Source organism: Fusarium proliferatum (genome assembly GCF_900067095.1).
Source record: "Fusarium proliferatum ET1 genome assembly, contig: FPRO_scaffold005, whole genome shotgun sequence".
Classification (NCBI taxonomy): domain Eukaryota; kingdom Fungi; phylum Ascomycota; class Sordariomycetes; order Hypocreales; family Nectriaceae; genus Fusarium; species Fusarium proliferatum.
This window is the reverse complement of record NW_022194794.1, coordinates 3,049,137-3,064,528: the sequence shown is the minus strand read 5'-3', so window position 1 is coordinate 3,064,528 and position 15,392 is coordinate 3,049,137. Positions and strand designations below refer to the sequence as shown.

The 15,392-nt window shown below is 46.3% G+C and overlaps 8 protein-coding genes across 8 annotated transcripts; 3 read left to right on the top strand and 5 right to left on the bottom strand.

The window, feature by feature from the left end:
• Positions 1-895: 895 nt before the first annotated feature.
• FPRO_11280 (uncharacterized protein) lies at positions 896-2,683 on the top strand (the record flags this gene model as incomplete). Its single annotated transcript, XM_031232334.1, has 5 exons — positions 896-1,683; positions 1,755-1,818; positions 1,886-2,119; positions 2,179-2,499; positions 2,561-2,683. The coding sequence occupies 5 exons, from the start codon at positions 896-898 to the stop codon at positions 2,681-2,683; spliced, it is 1,530 nt and encodes a 509-aa protein (XP_031082282.1).
• Positions 2,684-2,759: 76 nt separating this feature from the next.
• Positions 2,760-3,749, bottom strand: FPRO_11279 (uncharacterized protein; the record flags this gene model as incomplete). The annotated part of the gene is made up of 1 exon (XM_031232333.1): positions 2,760-3,749. One exon carries the CDS (start codon positions 3,747-3,749, stop codon positions 2,760-2,762), a length of 990 nt encoding a protein of 329 aa, XP_031082281.1.
• Positions 3,750-5,214: 1,465 nt separating this feature from the next.
• Positions 5,215-5,523, bottom strand: FPRO_11278 (uncharacterized protein; the record flags this gene model as incomplete). The annotated part of the gene is made up of 1 exon (XM_031232332.1): positions 5,215-5,523. The coding sequence occupies one exon, from the start codon at positions 5,521-5,523 to the stop codon at positions 5,215-5,217; it is 309 nt and encodes a 102-aa protein (XP_031082280.1).
• A 577-nt stretch (positions 5,524-6,100) lies between these two features.
• On the bottom strand, positions 6,101-6,421 carry FPRO_11277 (uncharacterized protein; the record flags this gene model as incomplete). Its single annotated transcript, XM_031232331.1, has 1 exon — positions 6,101-6,421. The coding sequence occupies one exon, from the start codon at positions 6,419-6,421 to the stop codon at positions 6,101-6,103; it is 321 nt and encodes a 106-aa protein (XP_031082279.1).
• A 1,918-nt stretch (positions 6,422-8,339) lies between these two features.
• FPRO_11276 (uncharacterized protein) lies at positions 8,340-8,672 on the bottom strand (the record flags this gene model as incomplete). The annotated part of the gene is made up of 1 exon (XM_031232330.1): positions 8,340-8,672. One exon carries the CDS (start codon positions 8,670-8,672, stop codon positions 8,340-8,342), a length of 333 nt encoding a protein of 110 aa, XP_031082278.1.
• A 1,454-nt stretch (positions 8,673-10,126) lies between these two features.
• Positions 10,127-11,662, top strand: FPRO_11275 (uncharacterized protein; the record flags this gene model as incomplete). Its single annotated transcript, XM_031232329.1, has 2 exons — positions 10,127-11,140; positions 11,189-11,662. The coding sequence occupies 2 exons, from the start codon at positions 10,127-10,129 to the stop codon at positions 11,660-11,662; spliced, it is 1,488 nt and encodes a 495-aa protein (XP_031082277.1).
• A 719-nt stretch (positions 11,663-12,381) lies between these two features.
• On the top strand, positions 12,382-14,346 carry FPRO_11274 (uncharacterized protein; the record flags this gene model as incomplete). The annotated part of the gene is made up of 2 exons (XM_031232328.1): positions 12,382-13,871; positions 13,920-14,346. 2 exons carry the CDS (start codon positions 12,382-12,384, stop codon positions 14,344-14,346), a joined length of 1,917 nt encoding a protein of 638 aa, XP_031082276.1.
• A 44-nt stretch (positions 14,347-14,390) lies between these two features.
• Positions 14,391-14,848, bottom strand: FPRO_11273 (uncharacterized protein; the record flags this gene model as incomplete). The annotated part of the gene is made up of 4 exons (XM_031232326.1): positions 14,391-14,470; positions 14,524-14,614; positions 14,682-14,732; positions 14,789-14,848. 4 exons carry the CDS (start codon positions 14,846-14,848, stop codon positions 14,391-14,393), a joined length of 282 nt encoding a protein of 93 aa, XP_031082275.1.
• Between the last annotated feature and the right edge of the window lie 544 nt (positions 14,849-15,392).

Here is a 15,392-nt window from a genome sequence, read left to right as displayed (position 1 = left end):
CGTTTGAGCGCATCCTTGGTAGTATACATTAAGTCACACAGATAACGTTCGATCCGATGTTGGGGGTCTCTATCGGTGGGGTTGATTAGCTGGCAAAGGAATTATTGCCTACGGATAACGTTATCCTGAAAGCCAGACACCAGGAACATCATTCGCGGTACGAGGTCAGGGTATCCAGACTTTCCCCTCAGCATGCTTGAATTGGTTGCTGATCTTCACTTAAGTATACCTAATTTTCCCTTTGAAGCCTTTCAAGTAATCGTCTTGTCACTCCTCATGCCAGTTTATAAGCAGACAGGATACAAACCAAGCGCAATTCTCACAGAAACATGGGCCCATTGCTCCAAATTCATCCGCTTGCATTTAATGCTGCAATACTTAATTTTGAGGCCTTCTACACCAATGTGGCTTAAGGGACCGCGACCATCGCGCCCATTTTCGGGTTTTACTCCAGGATGTATGACGTTTATATATGCATGCAGACCATGTGACTTTCTTACCTGCAGACCCAGAGGCGACAGAAAGTCAAGTGATACGCTTAAAAACGGACAAGATAAATGAGAAGTCGATCATTGGCTCTTGGCTGTTGAATATGGTCGTATTTTATGCCAATCTGCAATGTAACCCATAAGCGTGACCAAGCCACTGCATATGCACGAGGCTGTATAAGGTAGATGTGGCTGTCCTTTACCGCTGACCGGCTAAATACAGCGCAAAAGAACTGTTAAGATAAACTGTTTTTGGGTTGTGAGGGAGGATATGTAGACTCGCCGTCTGATTTAAAATTGGGCTTAAGATCCCAGTTGTATCCCAGTTCAATCGTTTAACATTTTACGCCATACATTTCGTTTCAGAGGCAGCCAAGTCAATATCTGACAAAACCCAATTAGTAGCGATGACCTTCTCTTATGTATCAGATCCCTCAACATCCAGTAACATCGGCATAGTCGCTTTCTGTTTGCTATTATCCTGGTGGCTCGGCACATCCTTTCTAGCATGGTATCGCCTCCGACACGTCCCAGGCCCCTGGTTCGCAGGACTCAGCTACATATGGAACGGCTGGATAGCCTACAGCGGTACACAACATCATGTATTCGTCGCTCTCGACCAGAAGTACGGGTCACTTGTTAGAATCGGACCACAGGTCCTGCTCACTTCAGATGTCGAACTCGTCAAGCGCATGTCGGCGACAAAGAGCTCATATGGCAAATCATCTTGGGTCGATGGTGTGCGCTTCAATCCGTATCATGAGACTATGTTTGCGGTGAGAGATCCGCGTCAGCATGATCGCGCAAAGGCAAGGGTTGCGCCTGCGTATAGTGGTCGTGACACACCGAATCTCGAGGGCGCTGTCGACCAGCAGGTGAACAATCTCATATCTTTGATTCGCCGCCGTTATCTCTCAGAGCCGGCATCTGGCGTATTCCGTACCCTGCCCCTTCTTAACGTCTTATCATATTTCACCCTCGATGTCATTTCCAAAGTGGCGCTTGGGACTGAGTTTGGTTGCTGCGCTTCTGACTCGGATCCCTATAGGTTCTATGAAGGGTTGGATGAGCATATGCCTTTGATGGCGCTGACGAGTGATGTGCCGTGGATACGAGCCATAATGTACTCGACTACGTTTCTCAAATACTTTGGGCCACGCGAGACTGATAGTCATGGAATTGGCCCATTGATGAAGTAAAAGACCCTCATCTTGAATGGCTCCAATATTTACCCGGAACGGCCTTGGGCTGACTTATCGCGCTCAGGGTTACGAATGACAATGTCCGACAACGCTATAGTCAAGACCAAACAGAGAAGACTGATATGCTGGTAAGTCAGTGTCTAGTTCACCGATCGAAATGGTTTTTGAGCGATCATTGATGTTTTCTGCTATCAGAGCTCATTCAAAGTCCATGGTCTGTCCGAAGGCAACGCCCAATCCGAGACGCTCTTCATGTTCGTCGCGGGATCCGATACCACGGCGTCGGCTATCCGAGTCACTCTATTCTACCTCATGTCCTCTCCTCGCGTCTATAGGAAGCTCAAGGAAGAGATTCGAGACACTATTCGTGAAGGAAAAGCTTCAAGTCCAATTACAGCTGCTCAGGCACGCGAGCTGCCCTATCTCCAAGTGAGTACCCTTCGCCTTCTTCACCCCACACATTGATACAGATAGCTGACTTCCAATAGGCAGTTATATATGAAGGTCTTCGCATGCGACCAGTAACAACAGGTCAGCAAGCCAAGGAGGTACCGGCTGGAGGCGATAACATCAACGGGTACTTCATCCCCGGCGGTACATCCATCGCCATAAATTTCTCGGCTATTCTAGGTTCAAAAGCTCTCTTTGGCCCAGACGCCGATGTCTTCCGACCAGAACGGTTCATCGGTCTCTCAGCCTCCGATCTCGCCGAGATGCGTCGCAACGTCGAAATGAACTTTGGTCACGGCCGATGGATGTGTGCTGGAAAGCCGTTGGCGTTTATGGAGCTGCAAAAGGTGTACTTTGAGGTTTGTTTCAAAGCAGAATTTATCCCAAGGATATAGTTTTCGCTGACTTGTGGGGACATAGTTACTACGAGCTTTCGACTTTCAGCTTACAGAGCCTCTTAGTCCTATGCAATCAGAGAGTTACGCTCTGTTTCGAGATTTTGGACTTAAGGTGCGTGCGACAGTAGCAGAAGACATGGAATAGTTATTGGAGTCGATTGAGTGCAGGATATCATGTTTATAACGGTCTATCATTCTATGGGTACTTGAACTTGTAGCTTTTAATGCGGGTAGTAAATTGAGTGAATGTTATATGACAACACCACCACTCCCCCAAGCAAGCTTGCTACTTGCTCCATTTCAAAGACTGAAATACCAACGGCCGGAATGAACAGTTGGATTGGATATACCAGTCTCAAGGTGTTCACTGTACCTGCCGCCAGAATACCAATGAAGGCAAGATAGAGGATCCCAAACCCAAAGTGTAAAAGCCGGATTCTACGGATTCGTTGAAACAGGTTGATGCTGAGCTCTAAAAGAAACCGCTTTATGGATCTTGTTTCGGGCAGTATTCCAGAGAATACACTCCACTCAGGCGATAGTGGTAGATATATGAAGAATGTCACCATGACTGGGCACATACCCGTGGTTACCGCCATGAACCTGAAGAGAGTAGACTCTACAAAGATCCAAAGGGTTCGAGAGTCGTCAAAAAGGACAAGTAGAAATATTCCGTTCATTACCGGTAACAAAACCCCGGCAACAAGACATTTTTCAACGCGGTTGAAGCCTCTGAGCTGTTGTTCTGTCCAGTTCTTCCTTTGCTCGACTAAGAGAAATCCAAGCGAGATCAAACAAAGCCAAAAGCAATTATCGTTGATCCGCAAGGCAGCATCGATAGTGACGACACGCGGGAATATTTCGAACATGTCGGGGCCTGGTTTGTCGAAGAGCACTTGATTCTTGTATTGATAGTCATATGCTTCCGAGACTGGGCCCTCGGCTCCATTTCCGATGATGATATGCATAAGGTTGGCCCGGAGATACTGCGTCTTGTCGGAGGGGAAGTTCCATAATTGTATAGCGAAATGTACCATTGCGATAAGAGGGTATAAAATAGCCGCCATGAAGTCTGATGTTGGCTGGAAGCGATGGGCGGGATTCCATATCCAGGATACAGCTGTGGCTGCTACGATACAGTACCAGGCTGTGATAGAGCCTGGGCCATAGTATCCGGGCGTCGAGAGGACGATTTCTGACGACGACTCCATAATTATGTATAGAAGACTTAGAATTGTGAATTAAATTGATTCAAGAAGAATGAAGGGGATCGAGCTGGAAGTAAGCGCCTACGCTAAGTCTCGAATTAGAACAATGTCGTAAGTGGCGTTGGTAGAGAAGATAAGATACAAAACATCTCTCTTTGGCCTAGTGCCTTGTTATCTGATTCAAATTCAGGATCTGAATTGAAAGAAACAGATGTTTTTGTTACTGACCAGGACTGCTCGAAAACTGCAGGACCATGGCATAGGAGCCTCTGACCTGGCAGAGCGTTGTCGTTTCATGGCGTCTATTAGAGGGTATCCCCAACTTCAGTCCTAGCTCTTTGTTACATTGTGCACAACACGCATCGAATCCATCAATCAACCAAGAAGGGCAATGCCTCTCTGAGCATCTCACGACTCCATTCCTCAGATGACCATCGAATCTCAACTTATACATAAGCTTCAGAAGCTTCTGTTCACTCCCATAAGTACTTATCTATGCTTGACGCCCCGTACTTTTGATAGCTACCTATCGAGCCGACCGTAACATCATAGAAAGCCTTCTCTCTTCGTCCCTCAGCTCCTACATTCTTCGTTCCCGGTCTAGTACCTTATCGAGGAGATCAGACAGAATGTCGCAATAATAGTCATATTCCTTCTGGGCCGCGTCCTTTGTGGCTTGGTCGTGGGACCCGTATACGATCGCCTGCTTGTCCATCTTCTGCTGCGTTATGTGCTTTGTATAATCCTCGGCAGCCTTTATCTCTCTTTCCAGATGCTCCCTCTCAAACCCAACATTAGCCAATCCTTATAGGATCTCGGCTTTAGATGACATGGTGTTCTTGTTGTACTGTAAAGCTATATAATTTTCAAGTGCTGACGGATCTTACGGAGGGGTCCTTTTTCTGATAAATGGTTAAAACATAGGGAATAGCGAGCTTTTATATCTTTTAAGCCTGGTTTGTCACTCACAGCTGTCGTCTAGCTTGATGGTTCGAGCCTGTGTTTCCTTTGTGAATAGGGAGCTGTTTCTTGGGATTAGAGCGTATACCACCAATGGAACCATGTATGACTTGCTGTTCACTGTAAGTAATAATGCTGAGATTCGATTTCCTTGTAACGCGATACACGAGCATCACTCAAAAACTCCCCCGCCATGGGGCTCAGCACCTAATCAATATCCATACCCACATGCTGTTAATCAGTGACGGCAACCAACAAAAGGCCTCAAGGCCATTGCTCTTATTCACTTAATACAGCCACCTTCGCCTATCTACTTTCTCTTGAAAACTAAAGAAGCACCTGAGGCATCCAATCACAATAGTGACAGACCCCTACAGGATCCTCACGTTTCCCCATTTCACTTGACAATCGTAAGGGCCCACAGTCAGAAAAGATGTTGAAAGCTTTGGTTCATTTGAAAAGTCTGTATCTAAGCCTTGTACACTTGCTGCCTCATCGTCTCAAGCTATCACCAAAGCGCTATGCGCAAATCCCTCAACAACTCCCTCTCCTTGTCCCTATAGTTCTGCAGCTGCTCAGCCCGCTCCTCTTGCTTATCGCAGAGCCTTGTAATAGTCGCACACAGGCGATCATGCTCCCTTCTTGATGAATCCTTTTCGGCCTCGCTCCTCTTTCCGTTCATTATTCTCTGCGCCTCTCTCCTTTTCTCCATTAGGTCTTGTATTTCCCAGCTGGCGGTATCATAGTTGATCTGCAATCGCTCCATAGTTGCTCTGAGCCTTTCGAGCTCTGCCTCGATCACCGCTTTAGAGGGCATAATGTTGTAGCTGTGCGTTCAAATGGCGTGAGGCGTGTAGGTATTTATTTATAGTTCTTGGAATAAATTATTTGGCTGGAGATTGTTGAAACACAGATCTCACGGCGTTTTTATATTCCAACGGCCAAGTGCTTAATTCACTGACTAGAATGGACCTTCACTTTCGCTAGCACTGCATATTGTGTAACTTGAGCAAAAGCAGTGAATCGACCGAGGCATTTGATTCGTTAGTTAAAAGTTGTAGAAGACGGCAAGTGTTAAAACTCAACATAATCACCCATTTCATGATCTCTAGCTCTTCCTACGCAATCGCAGGGCGTGTTCGGCACATGGCCAAGACTACTGTTGTTAGTGAGTGACGGTGGCTAAAACAGAAATCAGATTCCCTACCATCTCATGTCATACAATTATTCATGGATCAGCTGTCTTGATGCAACTGTTACTTTTTCACTGCTGAGTGTGCCTCATCATACCATGTCGTTTGCTTCAATCTGATGCTTATTTATGGCCTCAAGGTATTTTCATTACCTAAAGTTTAACTTTCTCGACAAGGAATATATTGTCTACCTCTAAACGATCAACCGTCTAATTTGGCCGATTGTAATTCTCTCTCAAGACATGCAATCTTTCCATTCTTCATAAGCAAGTCCATCTTCAGTTTCTCTAGCTTGAGTTCCTGTTCTACCTCTTGACGAAGAAACTCTGAACGCTGTTGCCGAGCCACGCATGTCTGCTCATCGCTAAAGTTTGGGGAAGTACATATTGCAGTGGCAGCCCGTCCTTTTGCCTGCACCCCCAGTATTTCCCAATTTACATTGTTTATGTCCTTTTCTGTCGTATTTATTTCGCATTTGACGGCAGAAATCTCCGCCTCAATGGATTCCCTGCTTCTAGGCATTTTGTTGTGGATATACTATCAGGCGGTAAGAAGGGTGTAGCTCTGTGGTTATAATTCTTTAGCTAAGGTAAGTTGCTTTACAGGAGATATTTTAGGTGCCCATCTTAGGTTAACTTTTATAGCTTTCTGACCTGGCATTTCACTGACTGGTATTTCAGAATATGATATTGCTTTTTCAAACACTATCTACTGATCAACTGTTGTTGTCATGGTGTACCCTGAACAGGAGCAGTGAAACTACAGCTGCGCACTAGGTTCTTTCTGCTGATACAAGCTCTCAACTACAACGAATGCAGATGATGTCTCCTACTGGCTGTCTCTGATGTTGAGAGCGGCCATCTTTACTTGATGTTTGTTCTGCGGATTCATAACTACTGGGCGAAAATCAGGTCCCTCGTGCCGTTATTACTACTGGGCTTCGTGAGGGCACATTTCCTATGCCATGTTCCTTCATTCATTTATCAAGAAGGAAGTATTAGTATAAACATAGGAAGTTAAATCTCTGTATTGCCTATAATCTCCTAATGTTTCACCTTCTGAAGGAGAAGCAGATCCTATACTATAGTAAAAGCCCTTTAACCAGTATCAATGGCCCCTTACGCTTGCAGTTGATGCTGAAGTCTTGTCTCTTTTGCTCTCAATCTCTGTAATTCTGCCCTGCTTCTGTTTTGCTGACGGTACAGTTCATTTTCCTTATCAATAAATTCCGCAACTTGCTGTTGAGCCACGATGATCCGATCGTGCGGATAGTTTCCAGTCACTATCGCTTGGGCAGCGGACTGTTGTGTCTGCACCTGAATTATTGCCCATCTTATATCGTCTATTTCCTTCTCGGCGAAGGAAATGTCGCTTCTTGTGCGAACTAGTTCCAACGCGATTTCTGTCTTTGTAGAGGCCATGATATCGTGGATATATTATCAAATAGTTGATATGTTTTATTTCTTTGGTTGTGTTTCTTTACAGGAGATAGTTTACATGCCCAGCCTGGGGCCTTTTATAGCTTGCTGGTGTGGCATTTCACTGACTGACTGATATTTAGGATCAGATATTGCTTGTGCAAACACAATCCAGGGATCCATCATTGGTGTCATGGTACCCTAGATAGAATCAGTGAAGCTACTGCTACACCCTAAGTCCTTTATGCCTATACAGCTATAAGCCACAAGCACCGATAACTGAGCGCATATCTAGCTCACAAATTAGACAATGTATCATCATCTACTGAGTTACACACTTTGCTTATTACATAACCACGATGACCCACAATGTGACATCGTTTTGTAGCCACTGTGCGATTAAAGGGACACTACACATAACCACCACGATGATCAAGTGTAGTGTCAGGTTTAGTGCATCTAGTGGGGGCTAGCGGATGAAAAAAGTAAATCAATTTACTGTTTCCCAAATGGTGTCGTGAAAGTATTTATATATCTATGTTCTCCGTTCTGATTAAGCTCTCGGCCATAAATCTCAATTGCGAGTATTCACTATTTAGCTGTGTGATTTGCAGTCGATACTTGTGGCTGAGAGCTTAAATCCTCAGACAGACTTCCGCAACTATTCACATATCAATCCTCACAGTTCACCGAGTCCTGTTTACTACAGTCAACGATCAATTCTACACGTGAGCAGTTCCAATTAACTCAATACCTCTCCAGTAACTTAAACCTTTCTAATGTGCTTTGAAGCACCGACAAGACTCAAGTACACGACTACCTCATTAGATCATATTTGCACGACATTGACCAAGGGGCAAATTTTATACCTCATGGCTTCATTCACCAGAATTGGGGGGTTGGTGCATGAAAAACTCTTGATGTGAAGTCTATACCATTTCTAGTATCCTGAAACCCAACCTCTTGTAGCGATATCGTATATGGTACCGTAAGGGAATTGGCCTTTCAATGCATCCCGTTGCTTAGTCTGGACCTGTCCACTCGTCTTTGAACTCTTCAAGCTGTTTCTTCCTCTCCTCCAGCTTCGGCAGCTTCCTCTGGAGCTTTTCTTTCTCTTTGCATAGCTCGTCTTCCTTGTCACAAAGCGCTTCATGATTCTGTTGAGCCGCGATCTTGTCGGTAAGATTGTCGTCTCCAGTTATTATCTCCCGAAAGCCGATCTTTTTCCATTGTACGTCTGATATCTCAATTTTGATGCTTTCGATTTCTTTTCTTGCCGTCACTATTTCGGTTGTGACAATATTAATCTCTCTCTGGATCTCGTACTTTTTTTCGAACTTCTTTGTGGGCGGCATGTTGGTAACGTTGTGCTAGCCAGTGTTGCGGTTTGTTTAATGTGTTTGTTTGGGGGACACCTCATAGAACAGCTTAGAGGATTGTTTGTATGACTGTTGTATGGTTGTTTGTGTGATTGCTCGTAGTCCAGTTTGTAGGGCGTACCTATACCAGTTATTATAGTCTGCTTGGCTTGCATTTCACTGATTCACATGGCCGAGTCAGACGTGACATTCGCTGTGACCCTCTGTCCAATAGCGTGAGGAAACTCAGATTCAGAGTCATGTTGAGTCTTCGGAGAGTGAACATGGCTGGATTCACGATCCATTCAATGCTGTTGACTGTCATGGACAAGCAACCCGTAACTTGTAGCCATCGTGAGTGGCTCACAGACTCCTCAGGTAGCGGAAAGATGTTTCACCATCATTACCACGGTTAGTGACGCAGGACGGTTTGCAACTGATGCGTTGTCGCGTTGCTCCCTTTGACCATTTTTCTGAGTCCTTGGCTTGTGATGCACAACTGACTTCTGATTTTGAATGAGGAATAATTTCTGATCAGCGTATCAGTTCATCGCTCGGGAGTCCCGTCTTGTGAATCACCATGTCTTTGAGCATCCATTTCACGGACATAGAGCAGAAAGACTCCCAAACACACCACCACTCTGACGCTTGCGAGGACGGGGCTTTGCTGAGATGATACATCAAGCCTTATGCCGATAATTCTACATCGCATATGGGCAATGACCAAGTAGTGTCGATGCTCATGTTACCGTCATTGGCAGAGGCAGCCCCAATTTGTATTAGTGCATCGGAAACCTCGTGTTACCCGAAAAGCCCGCTCCAGAATCGGCAATCCCTTTTGCACTATCAGCAGCCTTCATTCCAACCCCATAAACGTTTCCGTAAAGGGCACCTCTAGCTTCAAGCTAGTCAAGCCGTGACATCATGCTCCACGCTTGGTGAGGTCCGTGATTTGCCAGTTGCTAATTATAGCGAGTCCACTTCGTATGCTACCCGGTAGATCGGCACTTTGAGGCTTGGAATCACGAGAATCAGCGCCACTAGCTGGGACTCTTTTCCATCAACGTTGCATTTTCGATCAGAGTTTCTCTGCAGCTCATGGTTTTAGTTAGTACTAAGCGGCAGTTAGTGTCGCGGGAAGACAGCGCATTATTGCTTTAGCGGGTTAGAGTTCGTAATTTCACCTATGCAGGGATGGTTTAATTTCTATTCTGCACCCGGGGACAGCGAGGACCACTGATGGTAGATCCGCAACGTAGTTTTTACTTTAGCTCATGTCGTATTAGGCTTGAATATCAATTCGTAACGCGTCGATCTGTGGACCATGCGAGTGCGAGGGTGGCCACGGCAGTTGATGCATTTAATAACATTTAATGTCCGCTTCATCCGCTTTGTTTCACTCCATTCCATTCATCCTTCCATCACCCTTCCATTCCTCGCAATCATTCACGATGCATCTTAATACACTTCAGTGTCTGGTCATCGGCCTCGTCGCCAATGCTGCACAATCATCAGCTGTGCCGACGAAACGAGAGGCTATGAATAGCTGTCTTGTCCAAGCAAAAGTCCCAGTCGACACCAAGGGCACGCAGACATGGACCGAAGACGGCACCGCTTACAACCTTCGCCTTCAATTCGAACCCGTCGCTATCGCAGTCCCTACAACCGTAGCTCAAATCTCCGCCGCAGTGGCATGCGGCTCAAAACATGGCGTCGCAGTTAATGCCAAGAGTGGTGGCCACAGTTACACATCCCTTGGTTTCGGCGGAGAAGACGGCCATCTCATGATTGAGCTGGACCGCCTATACAGCGTCAAGCTAGCCAAGGATGGCACTGCCAAGATTCAACCTGGCGCACGACTTGGCCACGTCGCTACTGAGCTCTGGAACCAGGGAAAGCGAGCCCTTTCTCATGGAACTTGTCCTGGTGTTGGTATCGGTGGTCACGCCCTGCACGGCGGCTACGGAATGGTCGCGCGCAAGTACGGACTCACGCTGGACCTGATGAAGGGCGCTACTGTAGTTCTCCCCACCGGAAAAGTGGTCCACTGCTCCAAGACCGAGAACTCGGATCTTTTCTGGGCCATTCGCGGCGCTGGTGCTTCATTTGGTGTCGTCGCTGAGCTCGAGTTCGACACCTTTGCTGCGCCAGAACAAATCACCTATTTCGACATTGGTGGTCTGAACTGGAACCAACAAACTGCTCCTCAGAATCTGCTGGACTTTCAAGAGTTTGGAAAGACCATGCCTGCGGAGATCACTATGCAGATGGCCATCTCCAAGAACGGATACAGTGTTGACGGTGCTTATGTTGGTACGGAGGCTGAGCTTAAGAAGGCTCTCCAGCCGCTGCTTGCCAAGTTCAATGTTCAAGTCAGCGCGACGACTGTGGATTGGATCCAGCTTGTTACTCACTATGCCGGTGCGAATGTCAACATCAACCCTACCAGCGCTTCATACGATGCTGTAAGTCTATCTCTCCCATAATGGTGATTATTTGCTAACAATTTGCAGCACGACAACTTCTACGCCAGCAGTCTGCAAGCTCCTGAACTCACTCTCGCTCAATTCAAGTCCTTCGTCGACTACATCTCCACCACTGGCCAGAGCAGTAGTCACTCATGGTGGTTGCAGATGGACATCTCTGGCGGCAAAAACTCCGCCATCTCCAAGCACAAGTCCACCGACACAGCTTACGTTCATCGCGACGCGCTTCTTCTCTTCCAGTTCTACGATAGCGTGGCGCAAAATCAGAAGTATCCCTCTGATGGCTTCAACCTGATCAAGGGTCTGCGACAGAGTATCTCCAATACCCTGAAGGCAGGTACTTGGGGAATGTATGTCAATTACCCTGACTCGCAGCTCAAGGGTGATAGAGCTACCGAGATGTACTGGGGAAGCAACCTCGCCAAGTTGGAGTCCATCAAGGCGAAATACGACCCCAAGAACATTTTCCGCAATCCTCAGTCAATCAAGCCCAAGGCTTGAAATAATTTATAGAGAGAATTGTATTTTTATCGGTACATATAGACTTATTCTTTAGCGTGTTTTAGTAGTTTAAGATCATAGATTTTTTTTCATTCAAGCCAGGTCCCGGGTAGCCTCTATTTTTATTTGTTTTCCAAATCGACCATTCAATATTTCGGTCAAGTTGCTCGGGCTGCTCATAGAGTATGCTATTTCCATATGTAGAGTTTCCCTACTTTCCAATCCAAAGCATAATTATTTTCAAGGGTATCTACTTTCGCAGCTCCGGGGCACCATGTATATGGTGATTGACCTCCATGGCTACATGTTAACTCCAACGGGTAACAAAAGATAGCCAAAAGGCTGAACTTAACGAAACTGCATGCATAACCTATAACTTAAATTGCCTTTCAACGTCCCCTTCTCAGTTGAGGCATAAATAAACATCACTCGGTAACGACAACAACGTTGGTAAAACTAACAGTCTTGGGAGACTGTTGGTTGTTACAGCCCTAACGCACTTTGAGTTAGTTCCCCTGCGAATTGACTGATATGATTGGCCCAGCTATCGTCTCACCGTTTATTTGCCCACCTTCTGCCTAACTGTGCCCGAAATAACGGGGCCGGTTTTAACGCCAGCGAACCAACACTCGACTTACTTTAAAAAGTCTTCCCCTTTTCTATCATCACCTCATCCATTTCCTCACCAGTTTTCCTTAGAAAAGCATATAATCGCAATAATGTCGGACCTCAGCGACCGAATGCTGCAGCTAGACATGGCTCTGACCCAGAACGGGACAGCAGCCACGCCTCATCTACGTCAAGCGCGGATCAAACGCAAAAACAGCCCTACAGACATCAGCCATTTAGTCTTTGGTCCGCAACCAGGGAAGAAGCATCAATTGTGGATCACGGATCGAATCATGGAACCTCAGACAATTCCTCACTTCTTTGAGTTTCTCATGAACGGCGAATTACCTGGGGATCGAAAAACGTCTCGTCCTTTGCTTACGGTCGAAGAGGTCAAGAACATGACTAGGCCATCCTCGGAATGGGCGCCTGCTCCACATAATCGACAAATGAGATCGACTGGGGAATGGATAGGGATTCGAATTGGCTCGTATGAAGACAGTTCGAGACTCTGGCCGATTGCCAAGGAGCTCCATGCTATGAAATCGAGGCTCTGGGAGGGAGTACCGCCGATATCTGAAAGACGATGGCAAGAATTGGGGCTTGATCATCCGGACAGATTCCCCGAAGCTTGTCGTTACTTCGTTGCGGTCATCAATGTCTTTATCTACCTGAACACCAAGCGCACCAAGGCAGCTCTGCGAAAGACTTACAACCTCATTTGGGAACATCTCAGTGTGTTTGAGCAGGCCGTTAACGCCAAGCGAAAAGCGGAAGCAGAAGATGGCGTTTATCAGCACGTATCAGTCACTGGCCTCTGGTATGAGTTCATTAAAGCCCAGTACAACTCCATCTGTGAGAATGCCCACCATTGGATCATCGAGCACATCGATCGCATACGAGAGTCAATCGTACAAGAGCTCGCGCTACACCAGCCCGATCATCCAGATCATTACAGCGACAAACAATGGGAATTGACAAACAAGCTACACGACCTTGCCGAAAACACCTCTCAGGCTGATTACACCATAATGATGCCCACTGATGGGTACAAAGGCGATAGTCTCCCAGTTCAAGAGGACGATTGCCTTACAGAAGCTCATGGCGGTGGGTTTCGCACAGAAACGATCACCTGGTCCGCGAATCTGTCATGGCGGGCGTCTGACTACACCAAACGTGTTAGATATCTCGACCGGAAGGAAATGTACAGCCATTTTCAGCATGAGGACTTTAGAATGCTTCGAAACTCCGTTGGTGTGACTGACCCAGCGTGTATGGTCATCTCGGCAATTAGTCAGATTGATGCGCAATCCATGGCTAGGGAAGAACTGCGAGGGCTCCCGAACTATCCGGATTTTCTACCGTGGATTGAGTATGCGCGACGAAGGTCGAATAGACATTTGGGATTTGTCGCGTATAGACTTTGTCATGAGTATAGTCCTGAGAAGTGGGATTTGTTCAAGGTCAAGTTTGAAGCTGATATTTCTGATTGGGGACGAGGGACGGTTGGCATCAATGATATACGCAAAGCGTGCAAGATTCAATGGATTGACGGGGAAGAGAAGGATATTGCGGATGATGATATTGAAGCTGCTAAGAAGTAAGTTCAATGACTACGAGGTTACGAAAAAAGCTAATAGCTGCACAGGCATTTCGAAACCCTTTCAGACCAGTTAGTACACGACCGAGTTTTCCTCGTCATCGATGAAGCAACCATGAAATCATATCTCGAACCCGAGCCCGGAAAAGAGAGATTCGTCCTCGCTGTGGACGCAAAGTACAAACCAACAAACGAAGAGAACGTCGAGTCACCAGGCTATAAGGGAACTTTGCGCATACTAGGCAGTCTTCTTTGGGATGAGCTAGGCGCACTGTTGGTGATGCAGAGCGCGTTTCTAGAGAATCTCTGGCCGATGGCGATGCATGATGCTGAGGGTATTTACCGCGGCATCAGGACTACATCAGTGCTCAAGTTCTCATCTTATCAACAGAATCTGAACTGGAGGCTTGCGAGTGAGATAGTCCCCAAGTTGGTTGCTTTCAGAAGGAGACTTGAGTTCAGATCGAGGAGGTAGATTGACGGCGCGAAAAGCTAATAACTGAATTGTTGTTCCCGTGGCTAATAACCCCTGCCAGCCTTTTTGGCCGCAGTCCTCGCTCGCGTGATCTGCTTCTTCCAACCAAAACACTGACTGCACGCTAAATGTTCTAGTCAGAATTATGTTTTTCAATATGCAACAGCCGCGACTTACTCCCGCTGTGATGTTTATTGCAGACATAAACGCCATCGTTGTTGACGGAGGCATCTGGAGTTTCGATTGCATCGCGGTCTATAGTGTCAAACTACATCGCGAATAACGGTTATAAATAAACGGGTTCTGGTTTAGGGAGAGAAATAATGACAACGTACACCGTAGAAAGCGTCGTTTTCTTCGCGCAAATCGGCGTTGCAGTCATCGCACTATGGAGAAGATGTTAGATGTTTTGATAGGCTTTGAGGAGGGAGAGTGTACTGACGATTTCTGCGAGATGCTGCTGGCAGAACATTGCGTCGTTGATCTCAACAGTGGCGGCCATAGTTGTGTCAATGAGAGAATTGAGAGATCGAGTATAGTATAAAATGAAATGAAATGGAATTTTAGGAATGGAGAAAAGGTCTTGTCTTATAAAGTGATGCATTTTGGGGTCACGTCAGTGGCGGGCGAGATCTGCGAGACGCTACTGCAGCATTTGTGCTTGGACCACAGCTGAAAGATGGCATGGCCCAATAGTGAAGCCAAGAGCTAAGCGTCAACTGTATGTGATCGGCGCTGGTATTCTTGTAGCCAGGCTATTGGGTGAAGATACGAGCTTATCGACTAGAATCCTGGAACTCAGCTGCCAATATGAGACATTCTTTCCCTTTTTCAAAGAAACCTGGTTTTCGTGATGAGGTGTAAAGGTTGAGGGGTAAAAAGAAGCTGCAGCCTCAACACAAAGGCAAAGAGTACAAAGTAAAACATTTTAGCCGATGCTCAAGAAAGAAATCAAGAACAATTGGAATGGAAATGAGAACCAAAGTCCCACGCAATGGTAATACATAGTTGAAATAAAGTATAACAAACCAAGGTATATTCATTAA